The sequence below is a fragment of the Penicillium roqueforti genome, assembly GCF_015533775.1.
Source record: "Penicillium roqueforti strain LCP96 04111 chromosome Unknown scaffold_10, whole genome shotgun sequence".
In the NCBI taxonomy this organism is placed as follows: Eukaryota; Fungi; Ascomycota; class Eurotiomycetes; order Eurotiales; family Aspergillaceae; genus Penicillium; species Penicillium roqueforti.
The window spans coordinates 420,866-444,194 of NW_024067574.1; the positions used below are offsets into that span (position 1 = coordinate 420,866).

Here is a 23,329-nt window from a genome sequence, read left to right on the forward strand (position 1 = left end):
GGCTGGCTGTTCGGGTCTTTGTGGAGTAATATGATTGATATGATTGATAATGCATACTATGCACCAAGGCATTAAATTTGCTCTGTAAAATAATGTGAATTGAAAGACGTGTTTGAAACTACATAATAATGATTGTCATCTATAAAACCGCGAGTCGAGTCTGATGGAATGAGGTCGATCGTTCCTGCCTCAGGCAGCCAGATCTTGCAACGGAGATAATTCAATCCCGATCCGGCTCTAACAGCTCCCTTTCCCCTCTCTAGCTCTGTTCAGCACCTCCAGCACACCGTTCTTCTTCGCCTTTTAGCCTCTTTACCTTTAAATCCACCTTTTTATCAGGATGGAGGGTGCATCCCGCCAAACGTCAAGGCTACTCCGGCCTCGTGGCCAGAAACTCCTTCCCCGTCTCACACGAACCTCCGCAGTCAACGCCACACCCTTCACCCATATTCAACGACGGACACTGTCGAATTCCCCTCGGCCCTTTGCACCAGAGTCTCTTCTCAACACCTTTAGAACCGGTGGTTCATACAACGAAGGACCCACCAGCTATTTCTCCAACCGACAAACACTTCCCGCGAATACCGTTGTACGATTTGTGCCACAGCAGACAGCATGGATCGTCGAGCGCATGGGAAAGTTCGACCGTATCTTGGAACCCGGTCTTGCGATCCTTGTGCCGTTCTTGGACCGAATTGCTTACGTGAAGAGCTTGAAGGAGGCGGCTATTGAGATCCCCAGCCAGAACGCGATTACGGCGGATAACGTTACTCTTGAGCTGGACGGTGTACTATATACGCGCGTTTTCGATGCATACAAGGCAAGGTGAGTGGTTCAAGGGCGGTTCTTGGTTGTTGTGTGGGATTGGACCAATCGGGACAAAGCAATCGTTAATACATCAATCGTCAATTCTAGCTACGGAGTCGAAGATGCAGAATACGCTATTTCGCAACTCGCGCAGACAACTATGCGTTCCGAAATCGGTCAGTTGACCCTCGATCATGTTCTTAAGGAACGCGCCAATCTCAATACAAACATCACCAAGGCTATCAACGAGGCGGCCCAGGAATGGGGTGTTGTCTGTCTCCGATACGAGATTAGGGATATCCACGCGCCGGAGGCGGTCGTTGCTGCCATGCACCGCCAGGTTACTGCTGAGCGCTCCAAGCGAGCTGAGATCCTCGAATCTGAAGGTCAGCGCCAGAGCGCGATCAACATTGCTGAGGGTCGCAAGCAGTCTGTGATTTTGGCATCTGAGGCTCTGCGCTCCGAGAAGGTCAACCATGCTTCTGGTGAAGCCGAGGCTATCAAGCTCAAGGCCGAGGCTACCGCGCTTGGTATTGACGCTGTTGCTCGGGCCATCGAGGAGGGTGGCGAGAATGCTCATAGCGCTGTTGGTCTCAGCGTTGCTGAGAAGTACGTCGCAGCTTGGTCAAACCTGGCACGTGAGGGCACAGCCGTTGTTGTTCCCGGTAATGTCGGTGACATGGGTGGTATGATTGCCAACGCCATGGCTGTCTACGGCAAGGTCAGCGAGACTCACGCCCGGGGGCTGGCAAAGAAAACCCTCGGGGTCGAAGACGCCTCTCGGTCATCGGAGACATCGCAAAACAGTCAGGTGCCGACCTTTTTTGAGGAACAGGCTGGGCAGAACACACAGTCGAATGTCGCCTCGCGAACTGCCGAGGAGGGATTTGAAACTGTCGCCGGCGAACACAAGAAATAAGCATCTATACTTCACCGAACCGAAACGAGAACGACGACTCCTCTCTTGATGTGATTATATTTCTTTCTGCCTCTTTTGTTGCTCTGGCACCTCCGCCCAGTCAGCCCTAGTCTTCAGCTCCTTTGGTATATGGGCTGGCTGTTTCCCAGTCTCTTCGACATTCTTCTTGAATTGGGCTCTCTGAATTTACCCACTACTTCCCATCTCCATTACTTACCTTTCCCGCTCTTACTGCCTATTGTCTTCCTATTGTTGTCCGGCATTTCTTTAGGAGTCTTCCAAAACGCACGAGCTTCGCTGTGTATGTGGCATCGAATTCGCCAAATTGGTTCCTGTATGTGTAAATAGAGAATTTTTGTTGATCAGAGAGCCTGCGCGGAAGGAAATATCTCAATGTACAAGTATCAGTATCTTTACATTGCTTTCCAGGAATTGTAGGTCGGTTGTGAGACATCGGATAAACCGGGTCAGATTAAATCTTTGGTTTCATCACTTGTACGATTATTGTGAATCCAGTAGTTGGCTTTCGATCTTGATTATGCTGCCGGCTATTCCTCAAAAGGGTCTACTCAATGTACTACAGTTTGGAGATAGAGGCCACTAATACAAGTGCATTGCTAACAGCTCTTAGTAAAAAGTTCCCCTGGTCCTAGTTAGTTCAAACCGAATACAGGAGGGAGGACAACGTACTTGAAAACGAATAGAATCACGCAGCAGAAACCAAAGAAGCAGGAATAGGTTCAATATCGAACCTGATCTCAAGTGAGGAACTTTGATCCCAGGTCATAACCTTAGAAATATAATATGTACCCCTCGGAAAGATCTCCAGGACCAGATACACCGCGCACTTACCAACGCGTGTACCCAGAAGAGCCTGGTACTCGGGGGTGTTATACTGCCATATCAGCGGCGCGTCACAAGCCGGAGGCCAGGTCAGACCATTACGCGATGAATATAAAACATCCTGGACAAAATTTTTGGTATTGAAATTGACAACATCACAGACATATAAGTGTCGCAAAGTCTGTGGCTCAGCAATCTCCTGCAACCGGGCTCGGGCAATCTGGGAAAACTGAGGTCCGTCACTTCTGAACATCGCCTCGACGATGATCAGACCCCTTCCAACTAGGATGTCATACACATTCTCACAGCCAGCTAGCCCAGGATCGCCCTCTGCCAACCTGCGCGTCAGTGTCTGGTTATATATCGCTTTGTTAGTGTACCCCAGTGCGAAGGCATTCTCCGCAACCTGGAATGGGATGTTATGCTTCTCGGTTTGAATGAGCCAGCGTGCCTTTGTAAGATCCGCTACGGTCAGGGCGTTGGGCTGGATTTGGCATGTGGGATCAGTGGGGTCTTCGATCCATCGTTGTCGTGTAGCTCCTCCGTCTTGGATCTTGCCGTACCGCCGGGCTGGGGTGGAAATGGCTGGGGGTACGTCTGGGGTGGTGCTCGGAATCCCTAGGGGAGGATTGGGGGGAACCCAAGACTGCTCTGAAGGTGTCATATTGATGTATCAGTATCTTGTATCGATCACTCGAATGGTGAGCTTCATTACCATATATAGTATATGCCGGTATAGGTGTGGTACAGATATCCATAAGAAAGAAAAGAAGATCATACAACAAAAACAACAATGACCTGGAAGACGACAAGGACAAAGGCAAGGTGGAAGTTTAGACGACTGAATCAAAGGAGACTGCTTCTTTGAGAGGCTTGACAAAGAATGAAGAGCTCTGTTTCAAAAGCTTTGTGTTCCTTTGTGCAAATACATACTTGTTTGAACAAGACAAACATAAGTCGAATGACAATATAAAGCCTGGGCTTTATTACTCCATCGAGTCTTTCTCTCCATATTTCACCAGACGCTTTGCTGGTAATTCACCAACTATTGTCCAAAGCAGTATTCACATCTCTGGATCATCGAAGCCAACCCTGGTCTTATCTTCAGCCGCGACAATGTCTCTTACTAGACCTAACCACCTGAGCTACGAACAGCATTTCGAGCGAGAATGCGAGTTCTTCCAGGAAACTCTACTCAGGGAGGCTGACTCGCTCAATCGGTTGGAAAACCGCCGCGCAGGAACCATTCAAATAATTTGTGATCTGATCGTCCAGCTGGAAATCGTCAGACGGCTCGCTGAGACTATGGCCAGAAAGTCCCCGATGTGTCCAACTGTCCTGATTAGCCCCCCGGGATATTTCCGCGGTGAATTTCAAAGCTTTTGCCGTGCAAAGATTCTACCTGGTCTGATTAGGTCGCTGACTTGCCTTAACGAGTCAGACATTATCTATCGCGATATCAACTACTCAGTCGCTGCTCAATTGGAGGAGATCCACGAGGACTTTACTTTTGTCTTGGATAGCCGCGAGTAGCCAGATTGTCTTGTTAGGATTCTGTCTGCTTTTTCTAAGTTGCTGGATTACTCTAGCAAGTTAGATGCCCATTTATATATCCCTGTACAGATGTTGCTCAATGACATTATCTCAGGTGAATATGACCTTTAGTTTAGATACGTCGTATACGTCGCGAATACTTCACTGCATTGGTTAGAAAGATAACATGGTCCATTCAGTTCGTATTCAAAGTTAATAGTTATCTGTATTATTTCCAGACATGTCATTTCGTGGCCTATATCGTATATGGCCTGTTAGTTCTGCTTGCATGTCTCTTGTAGTCTTGAACCCATTTGCTCTGTACTTTGTAGTAGACACTTTATTTACCAACTGATAAATATCACATACTCATTTTGGACCTCACACTCCATGCACCAGTAGTCTACCATCACACTTCAATTACATATTCTAAGTATACGTAGATTCTAAATAAAACACCGTAAGGCATCAGATGCCGGCAATGGCACCATCCAACGATTGGTTTACTGACATACTTATTTGTGCCGTTCCCCCCACCTCAGCTAATGTCACTGGTATATTAACCTCCATCCCCCTCATTCTTCTCTTACTCTTCTCACATCCTCTACATCTTATCTCTAAAGCAATAACATAGCCTATAAATCATCCACCATGTCTAGCTCTGGAAAAGGATACACTGTTACCGGCTCCGGCACTAACAGCCAGGTAGGTATACCCCGCTCCATTTCCTATGTTATATGCCAACAACAAGATAAGACATGCATTCGTTCTTGGTAATTCCAGACCATCATCAATATGTCACTTACAAGAGGTAAATTAGGGCAACCATTATTGCACTCGCGACTACGGTTCCAGCGCTTCTAACTCGAACAGCTACCACTACTCCAATACGTAAGCTGTCTCAATGCATATGATAATGCAGTGAACGAGAACAGTTTATTCTGACTAGTTGCTTTAGCAATGGATCCTACTACTACTCCAACCCCAATGGAAGTACCTACTACAACAGCGGGAAGGGAAGCTCTACCTACACCCCTCCTTCCGGAGGATCCGGCAAGAAATAAGTTCTCATGCAATAACGTCGACAATTGATTGGCGTATCATGAAGGCCTAATTTATCCAAAGAACCAATGAATCTTTCTGTTTCCTTTATAAAGATGTGTAGTTGTAGTGTAAGCATATCTAGTAGAGAATCCTCGATCACTTAATGCTCGAATAAATTGAAGTTCCTAGTCAACTGAGGTCCAGCTTTTCCAAGGTTCTCTATATTGTTTGAGTTGGTTACCATAGAGATATCTGGATGTTTTACCTCTTCTTCACCAAGGGATGAAGCCCAAAGACACCGAGACCTTAACATGCAAGCTTGTAATTGAACTAGAAAAATAACATATGCTGGTACTTGAGGACTATTGAATCTCTCCAGTTTTTTCCCGTAATCATTCATTGACGAGAGAAGGTTGTCCAGGTATACACTAAGTGGCCATACTTCCGGTAGAACCATGTTTGCCCTGCTCACTTTGTTTGATAAAATCAGCAAGCATAAAAAGATCACTGCATAATATAAAATATTTCAATGGTAGTATTCCCCCTCAAAAAAAATCAATAAGTGCTAGTTAGTCCTTGCAGTGTAATTCAAGAGACTATCAACGCGGGAGCTCGGACCAGGCAAATCTGGAGATCGCGACTTTTGGATTCACGTCCTTTTAATATCCGGTCTCTTTGAACCTGAGCCCTTTGACTTCTATTTCTTGAATCTGTGACCGAGGAATCCATTCGTTTTGACTCTTGGTCCTGCCATGTTCCACGTTAAGTTCATATAATCACCAAAAGCCTAGCTCCGACTCGATACGCCGCGCCGCTCCCCTCCCTACCCACGCTCTGCGCACATTGGCGCTGATACGTGTCGCATGACCTGATCTCGAGGCACGATCACGCAAACCTTCGAGAAATAAACGAATAACCGTGACTTTGTTCTGCGGCTGGCGCGATGCATATCATAAAGCCAGTTTGGCTCACCCATGGAGGTACGGAGCTTGATCGCCCTGGTTTTCTTTGCTCGACACCGTTGGGATAGAAATGCAGTGCTTCTGAGAGCAGAAAACCAAGGTATCCAACGAAAGAACGAGTTTGCTAATGTTTTTGCTCTGACACAGGTGAACGTAAGGATTTCGAGGTTTACAGCTGCGATGTCTCGCCAGATGGGAAGCGACTGGTCACAGCTGCTGGAGGTGAGCTCGACCCTTTTTGCTTTGAGGTGGAGGCCACAAAGATCATGCGCCATAGAGAGAATTATCGCTGACATTCTTTTGATTCGCTCTAGATGGATACGTGCGAATCTGGTCAACAGAAGCTATTTACGGCACCGGTACACCCGAACTTGAGGGCAAGCCAAAACAACTGGCGTCCATGAGCAACCACTCCGGCACGATTCATACCGTGCGTTTTTCACACAACGGGAAATACCTAGCGTCAGGCGCAGATGACAAGATTGTCTGCGTGTACACCCTCGACGCTAACCCTCCAACACACTCATCAACATTTGGTATGCTTCGGACACACTGGATACGGAGAGACAAAAGTAGATACTGACAGCTATGGAAAACTATTAGGCACCGATGAACCACCTCCCGTTGAGAACTGGCGCACGATTCGGCGATTGATCGGCCACGACAATGATGTCCAGGATCTCGGGTGGTCTTTCGACTCATCGATACTGGTCTCCGTTGGGCTGGACTCAAAAGTCGTGGTGTGGTCTGGCCACTCATTCGAAAAGCTGAAGACGATAGCGATCCATCAGAGTCACGTCAAAGGCATCACTTTCGATCCGGCCAACAAATATTTCGCAACCGCTAGCGATGACCGGACCGTTCGCATTTTCCGATTCACCTCCCCTTCCCCCAATTCTTCAGCTCACGATCATATGAACAACTTCGTCCTTGAGCAGACAATCACAGCCCCATTCGCCAATTCTCCGTTGACAGCTTATTTCCGTCGTTGCTCTTGGTCGCCTGATGGGATGCATATTGCAGCTGCTAATGCTGTGAATGGTCCTGTGAGCTCTGTGGCTATTATCAACCGTGGATCATGGGATGGTGATATCAATCTGATTGGACACGAGGCGCCTGTTGAGGTTTGTGCGTTCTCTCCACGACTTTATGCAACTGAGCCGCCCAATAAGAAGCAAGCCGATGGGCAGCCTGTACCTCAACACCACATTACCGTCATTGCTTGTGCCGGTGGAGACAAATCTCTCAGTATCTGGATTACGAGTAATGCACGACCGATTGTGGTTGCGCAGGAAATGGCTGCTAAAGCCATTTCGGACCTGGCATGGTCTCCTGATGGAAAGTGTCTCTTTGCTACTGCTCTGGATGGCACAATTGTGGCAGTCCGGTTTGAAGATGGCGAGTTGGGCTGGGCCACGGCAATGGAAGAGAATGAGAAATCACTCACCAAGTTTGGGACTAATCGAAAGGGCGCTGGAATCACAGAAACTACTGACAGCTTGTTGCTGGAGGAAAAGAGCAAAGCTGGCGAGATCAAGCACGTCGAAGGGAGAATGGGTGCACTGATGGGCGATGGCGCCGAACCTACGATTAATGGAGATAAAGCCCCACAAGCATCAAATGGGACCGCACCTGCTCGGGGCTCTTCGCCAGCTCCCGAGGCTACGAAGACCCAGACGAATGGGACCCTTTCGACACCTGCCGCCACAGAATCAGAGAAGCCTGACCCTTACAAAGCCAAGTTGGAAAGACTTAAGCAGCGTCCAACCTACACCAAAGAGGGCAAAAAGCGGATCGCTCCATTACTAGTTTCCGGAGCTGGGGCTGGCGAGTCATCTCTTCCACAAGCCCGTTTGATGGCGTCTGTCAGCAATGAGGTCAAGGCTGATGCCCCGACCACCATCGTTGACCTGTCAAAACCCTTCGATGGCTTACCCAAGGGTGGCCTGACTGCTCTTCTTATTGGAAACAAGCGCAAGCTGGCCCAGATAGAAGGCGACGAAGATGGCAGCGTCGAAAAGCGTGTGACACTTGCCAGTCAAAACGGTGCAACTCCCATCATGGCCAACACTCCCGACGGCCTTCTACCAGCTCAAGTTCAATCTGCCACGACTGGTCAACAGCCAACTCCAGAATTCATTCGCCCCGCAGTCACAAATCCTTGCATGTCGGTCAGCCAACTTCGTCTGGCAGTCCCTAAAATTCGCAGCCAGATTCTCCGCGCGTTAGATTCGAGTGGGAAACCGACGGAACAACCTGGCCCTAGTACAGACTCGGGCTCTTCTAAGAGTCGGGTGGACGTGGTTTTCGAAGCCCGGAACCCATCACCAGCAAGTCTGACCGGTCGTGCCGTGGACCGCGAGCCAGTACGCCTGACACTGTTCCGCGGAGATCAACCATTGTGGCAGGACTTCTTACCGCGGTCTGTCCTACTTGTGACTGGTAATCAGAGCATGTGGGCAGCTGGCTGCGAGGATGGATCAATCTATCTTTGGACACCGGCAGGTCGTCGTCTGGTAAGTGCGCTCGTTCTCGAGGCACAGCCTGTCATCTTGGAGTGCAATGGACCGTGGATCCTGTGCATTTCCTCCGTGGGCATGTGCTATGTTTGGAATGTGAAGCACTTGTCGTCTCCTCACCCACCAGTCTCCCTCCAACCAGTCCTGGATGCTGCAATTCATACTATGGGCGTGACTCCCACCGCCGCTCCCGCAGTAACAGACGCACGCATTAATTCGGAGGGTCGAATCATTGTTTCTTTGTCTAACGGCGAAGGATACTCCTATTCCCCATCAATGTTCACATGGCAGCGCATCTCAGAAGCCTGGTGGGCCGTCGGCAGTCAGTACTGGAACACCACAGACGCACCCGTGAGCAACTTGCAGGCCAAGGATGCACAGCAAGATAACAAGGATGCGAAGGCAGCTGTTGCCGCCGGCATTATTCCTTGGTTGGAGCGAAACACCACGAATGAGACCCTCCTTCGCGGAAGAGCATACTTCCTCCAGCGTCTCATCAAGGTTTTATTGTCACGCGAAGGTTATGAGACTTTCGAGTCCAGCGTATCAATTGCTCATCTCGAGAACCGTCTTGCTGCTGCTCTGTCCCTGGGTGCCAAGGAAGAGTTCCGGTTATACCTATCCATGTACGCTAAGCGCATCGGTGCCGAGGGTCTAAAACTGAAGGTTGAGGAGCTCCTAAAGGGTCTCATCGGTGGTCTTTTTGAGGATGAAGACGAGGACAGTGAAGGCGTCTTGAAACTGCAGGACAACCAGCGCGATGGCCGTAACTGGCGCGAAGGATCTGATGATCTGTGTGGCTGGCCACGGGAGACTTTGTTGAAGGAGGTGATTCTAGCGCTTGGTATGTTTCTTTCTTTTTTCTTTGTTCTTTCTTCTCTTTCTTGACGATTCAATTACTAACGAACGTTCATCTAGGTAAACATCGTGACCTTCAACGCGTGACAGTTCCTTACGCCAAGCTGCTGGACATGGTTGACAATACCTCTGAACATGGCGATGCAATGGATCTTTAATGATGTTTTCTCTCTTGCTATCTATACCTTTTCTTCTTCTTGCTGGCGTTCAATAAGTTCGGGCTGGGTCAACCCAAAGGGTTTGCATTATTATCTCTGCTGAGGCGGGATTGGAGATGATAAATCTCATTTTCATGGTGTATTTGTATCATAGGTTCACTTTTGGGTCGTTATTATTTAAGCCAACCTGTTCCTATCTTGCCCTAGTTTGGTCTTGCTCTAGGATCAACCAGACAGACCCTAATATCCCTCGATACACACAGTATTACGTACATGACACCCACATGGATGTAGTGACGTCGTCAGGGCTTGACTCTCACGTGGGCGGTAGCAGCTCTGCAGGCAGAAAATTTGAAGATATCTGGCGCGTACCTCGTCAACATTGCATTTTGATAGCTAAAGACGCATTCATTTACTCTCTTTGTACTCATAGACCTTGTCCGCAATTGCTGTGGACAACCGCCATCACGTCTTCCAAACCATCTATCTTCTTCCTTCGTATCGTCGATCGATCCGCAGCTGGTCCTGCATTTGGCGCGTTCCATTCTTGTTCCCGCTTCCGCCTTTCAACTTCCCCCCACCTCCCACTTCTCTTCTGTCGCTTCTACTCAAGCAAGAAGAAAAAATCCAATAAGATGCCTCCCAAGAAGCAGCAAGTCCAGGAAAAGGTCCTTTTGGGCCGTCCAGGAAACAACTTGAAGAGCGGTATCGTATGTGAGCTAGGCCCCCACCCATTCTTTTTTTTTTTTTCCTTTTTCCACACAGCACAGTCCACTTTTACTTCCGAAAAACTATTTAAACCCCCTTGTCCCCCTTCCCTCCCGCCTTTTTTTTTTCTTTTCCTCAACCATGATTGACTAACAATATGGCTTCAGGTTGGTCTTGCCAATGTCGGCAAGTCGACACTCTTCCAATCCATCACCAAGTCCTCCCTCGGTAACCCGGCCAATTTTCCCTATGCCACCATTGACCCCGAGGAGGCTCGTGTCATCGTTCCCGATGAGCGGTTCGACTGGCTCTGCCAGCACTACAAGCCCAAGTCGCAGGTTCCTGCCAATTTGACTGTGTACGATATTGCCGGTCTCACTCGCGGTGCCTCGACTGGAGCCGGTCTGGGTAACTCTTTCCTGTCACACATCCGCGCTGTCGATGCCATCTTCCAGGTAGTTCGCTGCTTCGATGATGCCGAGATTATTCACGTCGAGGGTGACGTCGATCCTTGCCGTGATCTGACCATCATCAACGAGGAGCTCCGCATCAAGGATATCGAGTTTGTTGAGAAGGCTCTTGATCTTCTTGGCAAACAGACTCGTCGTGGTGGACAGTCTCTGGAGATGAAGAAGCTCAAGGAGGAGGAGGCTACCACTGCCAAGATCCTTCAATTCCTGAAGGATGGCAATGATATCCGCAAGGGTGACTGGACCCCCAAAGAGGTATGTTGGAATTTTTTTCTTCTTCTTTTCCCAAATCAACTTGCCCTTTCAACTCCTTTCCTGATGAATAAGAGCACTGCTCGAAATTAACCCAGCTCGTTGAGTGCCCTCATTAAAAGGATACTCACAATCCGAGGGCACCTTGAGAAAAAAAGTTATATGCTGAAATTTTGGAGTCCACTTCTACATGATTGAATCACTCATACTCTTTGTGAATCCTCATGCTAACCGAATTGGTTATAGGTCGAAGTTATCAACCCTCTGTTCCTCCTCACTGCTAAGCCTGTTGTGTACCTGGTCAACCTGAGCGAGAGAGATTACATCCGCCAGAAGAACAAGTACCTCCCCAAGGTCTTCGAGTGGATCAAAACCAACTCTACCGGCGACCCAATCCTTCCTGTCTCGGCTCAGTTCGAGGAGCGTCTGACCCTGATGCACGATGATGCGGCCGCTGAGGCTGAGTGCAAGACTCTGGGCACCAAGTCCGGTCTGCCCAAGATCATCACCACCATGCGCCAGTCCATGAACTTAGGCAGCTTCTTCACCACTGGTGAGGACGAGGTTCGGCAATGGACCATCCGCAAGGGCATCAAGGCTCCCGCTGCGGCTGGTGTCATTCACACGGACTTCGAGAAGACCTTCATCCAGGCTATTGTGTACAACTACGCTTCTCTCCGTGAGTACGGTGATGAGAATGCGATCAAGGCTGCTGGTAAGATTATGACTAAGGGTAAGGATTACGTCGTCGAAGACGGCGATATCCTGCTCATCAAGGCTGGTGCTGCTAAGCACTAGGTGCACATAGACAATAGTTCTTCAAATGAAACACCAGTGTTGAGTCTTGGCATTTTTTCCAACTGTAAATTTCCTTGCTGTTGCAAATCATCATTGGTAGGTCAATGTTGCAGAATATACCTCATTTCCCTTCTGTATGATTCTTGCCTTGGTATTTGAAGGCTAAGCCTACAATAGCTCACATTCATAGTGAAAGATCATACATTCTATTGTAAGCTGTTCAGCATGAAGTCGAAGCAAAAAATCCGAAGCACTTAATTTGGTCACGTGACCGCCTCCCCGCGCATCCCACTTCGGTATCAAGAGCTTGATTCTTATATTATCACCACCTCAACAAGCATCATGTTTAAGAAAGAGTGAGTCAAACGCTTCTCATAAACCCACGACTAGCCCAGTGGATTGTTTGGTGCCTCTTGTCTACCCAATGGGAGCACATATCTCTCTCTGTTTGAAGACCGGGAAAGACTGCAGGAGCTGTCCAATGCTCCATTCAAGACCACACAGCGCCCATGGGATAAATCTTGTTCAAAAAGATTATCAAAAACACCAGCTAACATCCGTGCTCCATCTAGTATTCCCCCAAGCAACCGATCTAAGGTGAAGTCCTCGGTGCAGCGCGGCCTGCGCCAGAAGCTGCTGGAAACATACCCAGGCCTCGAGCCCTTCATTGAAGATGTCATGCCCAAGAAGGCCTCATTGGAAGCCGTGAAACTGTAAAGTTCCCATTCCCGCGTCTTTTGTCTTCCGATTCCAGCAACGTCATCTCTGGCTTTCGACATGAACGTGCTGCATCTTTTCTAGAGACCCAAAAGCTAACCACAACCACCGCCATAGACCCGATCGCGTGACCCTCTACACGATAGACTCAACCCCCCTCTTCTTCCAACCTATCGATGGACCCCCAGTCCCACACCTCCGCCTCATCCACGCCTACCCCTCCGCCATCCCGACAATCCAGATCGACCGCGGTGCCATCCGCTTCGTGCTTTCCGGCGCAACGCTCATGGCTCCAGGTCTCACATCCCCCGGAGGCCGTCTACCTGATGCCGAGCATGCGCTTGAGGCCGGACAGATCGTTGGTGTCAAGGCTGAAGGGAAGGAGGAGATTTGTATGGTTGGTATGCTGAAGGTTGGCACTGAGGAGATCAAGAGTAAAGGGAAGGGAGTTGTTATTGATGAGGGCCATTATCTTGGCGATGGACTTTGGAGAATGCATTTAGATTAAGGGACATGGTTTTCAAAAGAAGCAAGGGATTCATTGGGCTGGGGTTGTGGTCTTTTGGGATGTTTGGCTTGGAACTATACCTTTATACCTCTATACCTCTCTGCACGCATGGCGATGATTATGTGTTGGATGATTTGAAATGAAATATCCCCCTGGACAAGGATCCAGATTGGTTCAATGGATGTATTGATTGAATGTAGATAGCTTCTTGTATTGTCTTAAAAGGCTTTGTAATTTATGTAGGAGAAGCACAGGTACATGATTACTGGGGTATTCGGAGGTTCTTAGGTTGAAATATATATTTTGACGATGGGGCTGGTTCGCAGAAACTTCCCATTTCCCCCTTTTCATCAATGTCTTTTGATCCAGTCGACACTTATTTCACAATGCATTCCAACAGTGGAAAATGCCGATTGGAGTTCGCTCATGGTATGTGGCATAGCTAATGCCACAAAGCCGCAATTCAAGCAGCCCAACGACAATATGAGATTGAATCACTGGCAACACGACTGACCCATGGCTGATATTGAGCAGAATGGGCGACAAACGACGTCTGGAATCACGGGTGCAATTATCTAGACCAGAAACTGTCTAGTGAAGGGGATATGTCGAATGTCAACGAGGATGTGATGTCCGAATCCGCGAGCGAGACCTTGGTGAAATCCGAGGGCGACACATCTGGAAACGGTTCCTTCACTGGCCAGACCTCCCAGGACGAGCTGACTGAGGACAAATTGCCCCGAAAGAAGAAAAGCTCAGTCAACAAAGTCTCGACACAGCTTGTGCTAGCCATATATGTAAGGGAGACGACTGCAAGCAACGCATCTGAGGATGAAATTGAAACGGCAAAACATACCGGCCTTAAATCCAAATCACGTCGCCGGAAGATTGAAAAACCAGAGAAGGAGCAAAAAGAACACAAGAAGCAGATGAAGCAGAAGAAAGCCGAAAGCAAGCAGTACGAGGAGGAGAAGAGTACCCCAGCGAGGAAGATGGGAACTAGAGAAGAGGAACCTGAAGAACGACAGTTCGAAGAGCACGAATCCAAGGAGAAAGCCGAAGAGATGAAGCTTGCAAAGAAGCAGAAGAAGCACAGAAAACTCGAGGCGAAGCTGAGGGAAGAATCATGCCGAAAAGATTCTGCGGCCCTATCAAGTCGGAAGCGGAAGGCCGACAATGAAGATGAAGTTACCACGACTTCAACTACGGCAACAGAAGAAACAGCATAGGACTTGGAGGAGTGATCAGATAGGGGCCGAGATATGCTCAAGGATGAAGCATGTAATTCATTCACACAGTTCACACAGTCTAAATAGGGAAACTGGTCATGCTCCGTGGAGAATAATGAGCCTCGATGCTACGAGTGCCTCTGGTCGAGCTCAACGGTTACAGTTACACAACCGGCGTCTATGTTGCTTTCTTTCCTAGACGATAATTGACTCAAACTTCCAGGATAATCTCCCCCGAATGTCTCTGGCTGTGAAAACAAATCTCCTCGGGTCTAGTGATGCCCTCGAGCAGTGATGATGTATTGGACGAAGAGAGTCGTATAAAAGGACCAGAGAAACAAAACCCACATGGATCACAAAAGCTGTCCTCGGTGATATTCCGAAGGCCATAGCTGATTGGTACATGGATGTTGGGTGTTCTCGAGGCTCAAAATCCGTTAGAGGGAATGTAATTTGAATCTCAAATGCCCCGAACACGTATAGTGTGGGAGTGAAGAAGTAGAAATTTTATCTCCAGGGCTGGAATATCAAATAACGACAACAAGCAGAGAGCTGGGAAGGCTCGTGGATTATGATTATTATAAATGAAGTGAATATAGCCAAAAAAAAAAAAAAAAAATCAAGCTCATGCATGCATCAACCGATTACATACCTAGTCTACATCAATAGATGAAACCTCGAAAGGCCGACCAACCACCTGCAAAAAAGAAAAAAAAAGAAGAATCCCATCCATTCATTACCATTCCTCCATGAATAACCCAATTCTCGAAACATAGTTCTCAATTCTCCAGACCTTGAAGCTGAAGTCATACCGAGCGTCGGCACATACCAAAGCCCGGCACATACCAAAGCCCGGCACATACCAAAGCCCGGCACATCAGCCGATCTTCAAGTGGCAATTTACAGGAGAGCGAGGACACCAGCCAGAAGACCAGCGGCGGTAGCGGGGGCAACCAGACCCATAGCGGCACCGCTGGAGGCAGAGGGAGAGGCAGAGCTGGTAGAAGTGCCGGTGGTGGTGGAAGTGCTGGTGGTCAGACCGGTGGTGGTGCCGGTGGTGGTTTCGGTAGTAGAGCTGCCGGTAGAGGTGCCGGTGGTGGTGCCAGTAGTAGTTCCGGTAGAAATTCCGGTAGAAGTTCCGGTAGCTGTACGTACAGAGGTATCAGTGCTGTGCTTGCCAGGGGTGGGGGGACTAGTAGTAAGGGAGCCAGAGGTAAGGGTTCCGGTGGGGGAGGGTTTGATGATAGACACGTCCAGGGTGGAAGTACCAGTAGTGGAAGCCTCGGTTTCAGTGGTGGAGGCACCAGTGGAAGTGGAAGTAGAGGCAGTAGATGTAGAAGCAGTGGAAGTGGTACCAGTGGAGACAACAGAGGTAGAGGCAGTAGAAGAGGAGGAGACAGTGGAAGATGTACCGGTAGTAGTAGAGCTGGAGGAGCTCTCGGCGGTCACATTGAACTGCTCGGACTGAGCGAGGATGCCGGTGTTCTTGGCCTCAGTGGAGAGCAGGTTGATCTGGAAACCGGAACTGCAGTGTACATTAAGTGTTAGTAGACATACAATCGACGCGCCACAAAGGCGATCTTACCCATTGCTGACGTCCTTCAGACCACTGGCAGTGTAAGAGCCCTTGGAGGTGTCGATGCCAGAGGCAATCTTCTCATCGACGGGGGGGTAGACGGCATTGTTGACAAGGACGATGTCAACAGTGGAGGCGTCGGTGCTGTAATTGGTTAGTTTTGGCTGTCATGGCTAGTGTAAGATGTGAGTGATCATAGTCGACATACTTGACGGATGTCCATTTCACGGTGAAAGATTTGGACAGATCGAGGTCGTCGCCCTTGGAGGGCTCGGTGACCTGGATAGCTAGACTGATTATTAGAGAGAGTCTCGCGTCATATGGTGATTTACATACCTCCAACGGAAAGGGCCAAAGGCAGGAGAGACAGAATGGTGGAGAAACGCATCTTGACTTATTAAAGCGAATGTAGTGGATTAAAAAAACGAATGAACGTTGGAGTGTAAAAGAGCGAGAGAGATGCGAGAGAGAAGTTGGAAGATGGAAAAATATTCAGATTCAAGGGTCCATGTCATTAAGTAGGTGACCAAACATTTCATTTGATATTGCACACAACCTTGGATGCCCTGAACCGTCAACAATGTCTCTGGCACCCACTACCAATACGGAAAGATACCTGAAAATAGAACTGACATGGCGAGGTACCCGGTTTTAGAGCATCCCAAAAATATTTTAAACATTTTATTATACACAACGTGGGAATTCAGGGTCTCAGTAAGGTTCCATGTGGAAGTAAGTAGAGCTTCATGGCTCGCCGAGGAGCTAGTTTCAGGCGCAAATTCCACTTTCGATTTTGGGGAATCTGACTCCGTGTTCCGTACTCTATTATTCGATGGGAGTTCCATATTATAATTGTGTATACTTCGTATATTGTATGTACTCCGTCGTTATTTTTTACACCCGGAGGTGGCCCGTCCACTATGGATCCCAGCCATCGGTGTGGTCCGCCGATAGGGTCGATAAGAGGACGCTAGACAGGCTTGGCAATCCGCTAGTGGTATTTGGTACAGTCTTGGCACAGAACCGAACCCGAGCAGTATGAAACGGCGAATTACGTATGTATGGTATCCGTATTTTTGAATTGCAAATTCTGCGGTAAATTACAGAAAGGCAATCTGGACCCTGAATTTTCATGTATCTTTTCACTAGCTCGAGCAAGGGTGTTGGCCACCAATTTGAGGGAAGATCAGCAAAGCCTAATCATCCATGGGGTAAGGGGAATCAAAAGGCTGCCCATGAGTACTCATAAATTCATATCCAATATTTACTCCGTACGATGTCTCAGAATGAACTCGAAAATGCTGCGAACACACCGTTTCGATGTCTCAACGAAGACCCACTCCACAGACCAATTTCAGGATTGAGACATATCTGAATTTGGGTCTCGGACGACACGCTAAATGAACCATAAGTGGGAGCACTGGAGGCGATAAAATGAGTGTCTCAGAACCTGCAGGCACGTTATTATCTCTTTACGGACAGAATGGTGCCATTTCCCAGTCAGGTAGCGGTCAAATACGGAGTCAGATCCGAATCAGTAAATTCCTTTTTCTGAGTTATGATTTGTCGAATACGGAAGGAAGATACGGAGTACGGAGTGCAGTTCCCAAGTGTTATCCCAAATATTAGATGTTGTACATAATTTTCGCACCGGAGAATCCCCGGGGATGCGCCTTGCGCCCAACAAAAGATTAGGTATCGTAGATATCCACGTTACTGGTAGTACGGAGTTAGTAATCAAGCCACAATCAGTGCTCTGTACGGTGTACTCGGCTGGGAAAGTATACATACAAGTCCCTCTTGAGACCATCCCGGTCCATGGTAGCCGAATCGACCCAGACGCTAGCACTCATCGCCTGGACACCGAAGTCTCCATACCCCTTCTTGTTGATAATGACAGGTTTCATGCTAGGATGCAACAGGTCGGTCCATTGCTCATATGCATGTTGCTGACCGACAAACATGCGCTGCACACCTGGACCAGCGTTGCTGATAACACATGCGAGTCCGGATAGGTGACGGGCGTTTCCGTAGCGAACGAATCCTGTTTCGCAGTCAGATCTGCTAGTGTGGATACGTGTTCCCCATAGTGGGGCGCAGTAATCCAGGGGTGAAAGGGCCAAGCGAACCTATGCAGTTGGGTTGGTTGAAATAATCCTGCTGTTCGCCGTAGGCATAGAGTTTCCGGGCTTGAGTTAGGACGGGAAGATGACCGTTGCAACTTGGTGTCATTGGGCTATCCACATTCGCCCGTATCCCGTACAGGTCACCATAGAATACGCATGGGTGACCGTCTTTGCGGAGGAGGACCAGTGCGTATGCTAGTAATTTAAAGGAGTGCGCCACTGGGGTCTGGGCTTTGATTAGCCGTGCTCGGGCCTTATAAAACTGGGAAGAAGTTGACTCACCTCCAGCATTTGTCCTGGTTGCTGCTGAGAGTTAGGTAAAGAAGTAAATATGCCAAGATCAGACACAGTTGGTACTTACCGTATCGTGATTCGAAACAAGGGTCTGGGGAAGTTAGCTTTGTATCATTACTCGAGCGTCGAGGAACTCACCACAGCGTGGTCCGGCCGACACTGTACCAATGTATCTTTGAAAATCCCGCGAAGATCTGGTGCCTTGGCATGGGACAACTTGGAGAACCGCTCCAGGAGAGGTACATCATATGCAGCGAGATCATACTCTACCTTCTCGAGGTAATGCAGAAGGGACGGTAAATGTCCAGTCCAGTACTCTCCGATGGCGAAAAAGTCCGGGTTGGCGGTTTTCCGAACATATTGCACGAATGCGCGTTGGAACTCGGTTGAGAAATGCTTAGCGGCATCAAGTCGCATTCCATTGAGGCTTAGGGATTTGGTGATCCACGTTCCCCATTGCAGGAGGTCTGCGCGGACTTCTGGGTGTGTCAGGTCCAAATCGGCGAACATCAGGTAATCGTAGTTTCCATTCTCCGTGGACACATCTTGCGCCCAGTCCTTGTTGGATGCGACAATCTTGTAGATTGCGTTTTGCTTGCTCTTATCGTCCCAGTCAACGCCGCTGAAATGTTGCCAGTGATACTTCATTGAGCTGTACATGTCACCGCGACCGGCGAAATCAAAGCCTGTCCAGCCATGGACTTCTGTCGGCTTAGATATATCCAGATCTCTTCCTGTTGTTTTATTTTAATCAGCGAAAATCCATGATTGAATATCAACGAAGAGAAGGATAAAATCGCTCACGTTTAGGATCTACCTTGACAGCCTGAAAAGGCTCTGGATAGTCCGCGCCAGCTTTATGATTGAGCACAGCATCCCAGATTACACCAATGCCCAAGTTCTGCGCTTGGCACATCAGGTCTTCAAGTTCACGCTTGGTGCCCCATTTCGTGGGAACTGCGCCCTTCTGATCGAACTCCCCTAGGTCGTACAGATCATAGATGTCATAGCCATTACCATTCACATCCATTCCCTTGCATCCGGGAGGGATCCAAATCTGATCAACGCCGATGGCTTTGTACTCTGGTAAGGCATTCTGCAGACGACGCCAGTGCTGCCGGTCGGCGGGAACATGCCATTCAAAGGCTTGCAGTATAAGCGAATTATCTGGAGCATTCCATGATGGGAGCTGTTGTAGATTCGCTGCTGCTTCTGTACCGTGTATGCAGGTTAGAGCTTCGAACTGTTTTCCGGTCGGGGATACTGACCTTCAATCTGTTTCCATTTCTGGCCTTTCTGTCGAGATCCACACCACAGGAAAGACGGCATTGCGGGATACCAAATGGCAAGTCAAGCAGTCAAGCTATGTCAATGTCCAGCTAAATAGTAGTTAACTAGAATATGCATATCCTCCCTTTTAGGGCTTGGATGTGGGGCGACTATATTTGACTTCGAACTGTTGTAAGGTACAGGTTTTGCAGTTGGAGGTGTCTCCATTTATTATTCTCAAATTATTAAAAATGTCTCAGACGAAAATTTCACCCAAAGGAAAATTGGAACTTTTCTAGAAGAAAACTCCACCTGAGATAATCTCATTGGCTACCGCCGGCCATAAATGCGTGACATGTAAGATAATAGTAAATAGGAAAAAAAGCCCATAATCATATAAAGGCCAAAGGGCGTGTCAGGAGGGAAAAGACCAAAAATATCGCCAAATAAAACAAGAGGTCAAAAATATGGCACAAGAAAGGATATCTCCGCGAACCAAGCTGAGTCGTGGCTCAATGGGGGGAAAAAGGGTAAAAATAGAAAATGAAGATCGGAAGATCGGAAGAAGAATGAAGCGAATGAAGAGAGAAGGAAAAAAGAAGGGCTGTCGAGGAATTTCAAACGAGCATGACGAACATGCTGGTCATCACGGCTAGCAGTAAGGCGGCTACACCGGTACCACTGGTAAATTGCATTCCAGCCGACGTCGAACTACTGCCAGTCTCCAACATCGCGAGGGTAACGTTCGTCTCGGAGTAGCCACAAAGACCACTACCCTCCATATATTGCGTGGGGAAGAAAACCCGTGGCTCTCCCTTGTTCATATCGACACGCAGCAGGCCCTGGTTGTCGACAGTATAGTTCTTACAGTTCAGAACATCCATGATCACCGTGCCAGCATTGTAAGTAACTGCCATGTCGAGGTTGTAAGCCCCACTGGTCGAGGGTTGAGTGGACAACACCATGACTACTTGTCGACCCTGGACACCCTTTGTGAAACCGAGCTCACTGGCTCCCTGGTAGATCGTGTGGGTCGAGTCCTCAAAGTAGTTTGTGCCCAGTAAGGCTGCGTGGTTCCGAATGCGATTCAGTTTCGCGATCAGCTGGTAGAGCACCGCATTGGTGTCGTATTTGGTGAGCCAGATGGCTTCTCGGTTGACAGGCACCGAGTTCCCCTTCAGGTGTTGCTCTTGACCTTGATATATCATCGGGATTCCATCAAATAGCATGGTAAACACTAAGACATTTTTGGCCATCTGCCAAGTACTATCATTAACAAAAGCGACCAGTCAACCCGAGGAGGGCACACATACCGCTATGTCATCGGAGTAGCTACCAATTCGAGGTTTGTCGTGATTTTCGGAAAAAGTGGCCATAGCATTGACATCTGGCATGGTGATTCTCATGTTCTCCACTGCTTTCGCCAATTGAGACGTATTGCCCTGGGTAAACGCATCTATGATTTCGAAATAGATCGGATAATTTGGCAAACTGTCGATGTAGTTGCTCTGATAATCTTCCATGATGCTGACTGCCCCTTCAAGAACTTCACCTGTCATGAAAGTGTCGACACCATTGGAAAAATTTTGTAGGAAACCCGTATTAACGTGCTTGGCAGCGTCAATGCGGAGTCCGTCAATGGAATAGGTCTTGATGGCGTTGTTTGCCCATGCGATCAGAAGCTGTTGGACATCTGCATGCTCGGTGAAAAGGTCTGGCAGCGGCACGTCTAGATCACCTGTCTGACACCTTTGCGCGTCGGTCATGTTCTCCCAGTTTTTGATTTTGCAGTAGGGATGGAAATAGTCTGCGTTATTGAAGGGTGTAAATACTGAGTAGTCGATATGTGTGGCCGGGTTGCTGCCATTTGTGATGTACGCCATGTTGTTGATTACCGTATCCATCATGAAGTACATGCCCCGGGAGTGGAGAGCAGCACTGAGGTCGAGCAAGTCTTGATGCGTCCCAAAATGAGAGTTGAGGGTGTTGAAGTTCAATGGCCAGTACCCATGGTAGGCTTCGCCATAGGAGACTTGGCCATGGATATTCTCGATGATGGGAGATATCATCACAGCGTCAAATCCCATCCCTTGGATGTAGTCCAGACGATCAATGGTTCCTCGCCATGTTCCTCCGCAATAAAAGCCCGCGGTGGTATTGCATGGTGCTGTTAATGATCCATCTGTGCGAGCGAAACGATCCGTCATGGTCTGATATATCGATCTGGGCTTCCAGTCGACTGTCCTTGCGGCTGATGCCGAGGAAATGAGGCCCGTGATCAAGAGCCCTACCAGACGGCCAAGGGTCGATCGTGACATCATGGCAGCTCGTATTTGTGTGATGGGTCGACCGGAAGAGGCGAAAAAGAGAGTACTGGGCTTTCAGATAAAGAGTGTCTTGATTAACTCACGAGAGGGCAAAGATGGCCGGCAAGTGGAATAAATGAGTGACATTTGGACTTTATCCAGGAACAGGAAACGAAAGGAGGCAAAGAAAGCAGAAGTTGGTCCCTAGACAGGAAAAGATCGGGGAAAATGGCTAGTCAGGTGGCACGGCTTTTCAAGGTTCTGTTGTCCATCCATACATGTCTTGGAACCTTCCCCCCACAACCACGCGTTATATTATTATCCGGCCAGTTGCCTCGGGATATCTGCACCAATGGACCTGATTGCCATGCGACCTACCCGTTGATATGCCCCGGGATTCAGAAATAAAGGTATGATTCTAGTGGCTTACTTTAAGAAGGACTAACTACACATCAAGCGGGGGCTGCAGAAATCAATTTTAGTTTCATTATGGTGTAATTGTGGGAGGGGAAGAAGCGAAAGCGACTTAGCACACTAGTAACGACACTATTGGAACAAGGAGTACAGAGTACAGGAGCTGTCAGGTACCAGGCACCTTGCTGGAGGTTACTGTTGATTGGTCGTTATCACGTGGAGACACTGCCCTAATCTCAGGAACGGTCATCACCCTATCTATCACAAGAGAAGTGACGAACTTTTGACGGTCCAATCATCCGAGACAAAGTGCCATCAATCTAAGAGACTAGCGACGTTACTTTGAATTTCCACAAATCGGGTCCAAGCTATAGATAGTACTTTGGTACTTCGTACCGTACCGTATAGATTACAGCGTATATACGCCGTATGGAGTACCCCGTACCTTGAATTGATACACCAAACGCTTTGGCCTTGGCCCTGGGCAGTTGAATACGAGATATGGCGATACAAAAGTTTGAATGAACACCTTGGCAAAATTTTACGATTCTATACGAATTTTAACTTGCACCAGACACCCAGATACTACAATGAATATATACCTCGAACAACGCAAGAAAGAAAAAAGGGATAAAGATGTGGGAAATGAACAGAGATAGGTGTAATCCGGTGTGATAGATAAGTGAACTCGGGTGGCTGTACGAGATTTGCTGCGCCATTCTCGGCTTCCCGGACTTCCGTCTGGAGTGGCGTTGATACCAGTATCACATCACGGTAAATACTCCGTACTGCAGGGATGTCTGACCTTGTGGAGATTAAGTCAGATATTTCTTTTGCTTGTTTTCTTGTACGGAGAATACTTCCAAGTTTTGACTTAAATAAGATGCATAGTGGACATGTTAGTTCTTGGTTCCTGGTTTCATGGAAGTTATCCGTCTTGGCATTATTCCTTGTTTACCATTGGTTGCTATTGTAAACCTTGGAGGAATATTTAGATTTGTACCATGGTTGAGCCCCCG

General features: G+C 48.3%; 11 protein-coding genes across 11 annotated transcripts; 7 read left to right on the plus strand and 4 right to left on the minus strand.

Annotated features, from left to right (window-relative positions):
- Positions 1–340: 340 nt before the first annotated feature.
- On the plus strand, positions 341–1,726 carry LCP9604111_4795 (SPFH domain-containing protein; the record flags this gene model as incomplete). The annotated part of the gene is made up of 2 exons (XM_039072533.1): positions 341–825; positions 916–1,726. 2 exons carry the CDS (start codon positions 341–343, stop codon positions 1,724–1,726), a joined length of 1,296 nt encoding a protein of 431 aa, XP_038929285.1.
- A 706-nt stretch (positions 1,727–2,432) lies between these two features.
- On the minus strand, positions 2,433–3,233 carry LCP9604111_4796 (uncharacterized protein; the record flags this gene model as incomplete). Its single annotated transcript, XM_039072534.1, has 1 exon — positions 2,433–3,233. The coding sequence occupies one exon, from the start codon at positions 3,231–3,233 to the stop codon at positions 2,433–2,435; it is 801 nt and encodes a 266-aa protein (XP_038929286.1).
- Positions 3,234–3,685: 452 nt separating this feature from the next.
- On the plus strand, positions 3,686–4,102 carry LCP9604111_4797 (uncharacterized protein; the record flags this gene model as incomplete). Its single annotated transcript, XM_039072535.1, has 1 exon — positions 3,686–4,102. One exon carries the CDS (start codon positions 3,686–3,688, stop codon positions 4,100–4,102), a length of 417 nt encoding a protein of 138 aa, XP_038929287.1.
- A 651-nt stretch (positions 4,103–4,753) lies between these two features.
- LCP9604111_4798 (uncharacterized protein) lies at positions 4,754–5,166 on the plus strand (the record flags this gene model as incomplete). The annotated part of the gene is made up of 3 exons (XM_039072536.1): positions 4,754–4,807; positions 4,923–4,993; positions 5,061–5,166. 3 exons carry the CDS (start codon positions 4,754–4,756, stop codon positions 5,164–5,166), a joined length of 231 nt encoding a protein of 76 aa, XP_038929288.1.
- A 923-nt stretch (positions 5,167–6,089) lies between these two features.
- hir1 (putative histone transcription regulator Hir1) lies at positions 6,090–9,643 on the plus strand (the record flags this gene model as incomplete). Its single annotated transcript, XM_039072537.1, has 5 exons — positions 6,090–6,126; positions 6,256–6,330; positions 6,423–6,644; positions 6,712–9,471; positions 9,546–9,643. 5 exons carry the CDS (start codon positions 6,090–6,092, stop codon positions 9,641–9,643), a joined length of 3,192 nt encoding a protein of 1,063 aa, XP_038929289.1.
- A 635-nt stretch (positions 9,644–10,278) lies between these two features.
- On the plus strand, positions 10,279–11,871 carry LCP9604111_4800 (YchF/Obg family ATPase; the record flags this gene model as incomplete). Its single annotated transcript, XM_039072540.1, has 3 exons — positions 10,279–10,353; positions 10,519–11,076; positions 11,320–11,871. The coding sequence occupies 3 exons, from the start codon at positions 10,279–10,281 to the stop codon at positions 11,869–11,871; spliced, it is 1,185 nt and encodes a 394-aa protein (XP_038929290.1).
- Positions 11,872–12,213: 342 nt separating this feature from the next.
- On the plus strand, positions 12,214–13,096 carry LCP9604111_4801 (translation machinery-associated protein 20; the record flags this gene model as incomplete). Its single annotated transcript, XM_039072541.1, has 3 exons — positions 12,214–12,227; positions 12,444–12,584; positions 12,706–13,096. 3 exons carry the CDS (start codon positions 12,214–12,216, stop codon positions 13,094–13,096), a joined length of 546 nt encoding a protein of 181 aa, XP_038929291.1.
- A 386-nt stretch (positions 13,097–13,482) lies between these two features.
- LCP9604111_4802 (uncharacterized protein) lies at positions 13,483–14,325 on the plus strand (the record flags this gene model as incomplete). Its single annotated transcript, XM_039072542.1, has 2 exons — positions 13,483–13,525; positions 13,631–14,325. 2 exons carry the CDS (start codon positions 13,483–13,485, stop codon positions 14,323–14,325), a joined length of 738 nt encoding a protein of 245 aa, XP_038929292.1.
- Positions 14,326–15,225: 900 nt separating this feature from the next.
- Positions 15,226–16,289, minus strand: LCP9604111_4803 (GPI anchored serine-threonine rich family protein; the record flags this gene model as incomplete). The annotated part of the gene is made up of 5 exons (XM_039072543.1): positions 15,226–15,470; positions 15,594–15,850; positions 15,911–16,045; positions 16,110–16,188; positions 16,238–16,289. 5 exons carry the CDS (start codon positions 16,287–16,289, stop codon positions 15,226–15,228), a joined length of 768 nt encoding a protein of 255 aa, XP_038929293.1.
- A 1,303-nt stretch (positions 16,290–17,592) lies between these two features.
- LCP9604111_4804 (alpha-amylase) lies at positions 17,593–19,650 on the minus strand (the record flags this gene model as incomplete). The annotated part of the gene is made up of 8 exons (XM_039072544.1): positions 17,593–17,617; positions 17,693–17,945; positions 18,031–18,253; positions 18,310–18,330; positions 18,389–18,412; positions 18,460–19,055; positions 19,126–19,533; positions 19,590–19,650. 8 exons carry the CDS (start codon positions 19,648–19,650, stop codon positions 17,593–17,595), a joined length of 1,611 nt encoding a protein of 536 aa, XP_038929294.1.
- Positions 19,651–20,207: 557 nt separating this feature from the next.
- On the minus strand, positions 20,208–21,911 carry LCP9604111_4805 (alpha-amylase; the record flags this gene model as incomplete). The annotated part of the gene is made up of 2 exons (XM_039072545.1): positions 20,208–20,846; positions 20,904–21,911. 2 exons carry the CDS (start codon positions 21,909–21,911, stop codon positions 20,208–20,210), a joined length of 1,647 nt encoding a protein of 548 aa, XP_038929295.1.
- Between the last annotated feature and the right edge of the window lie 1,418 nt (positions 21,912–23,329).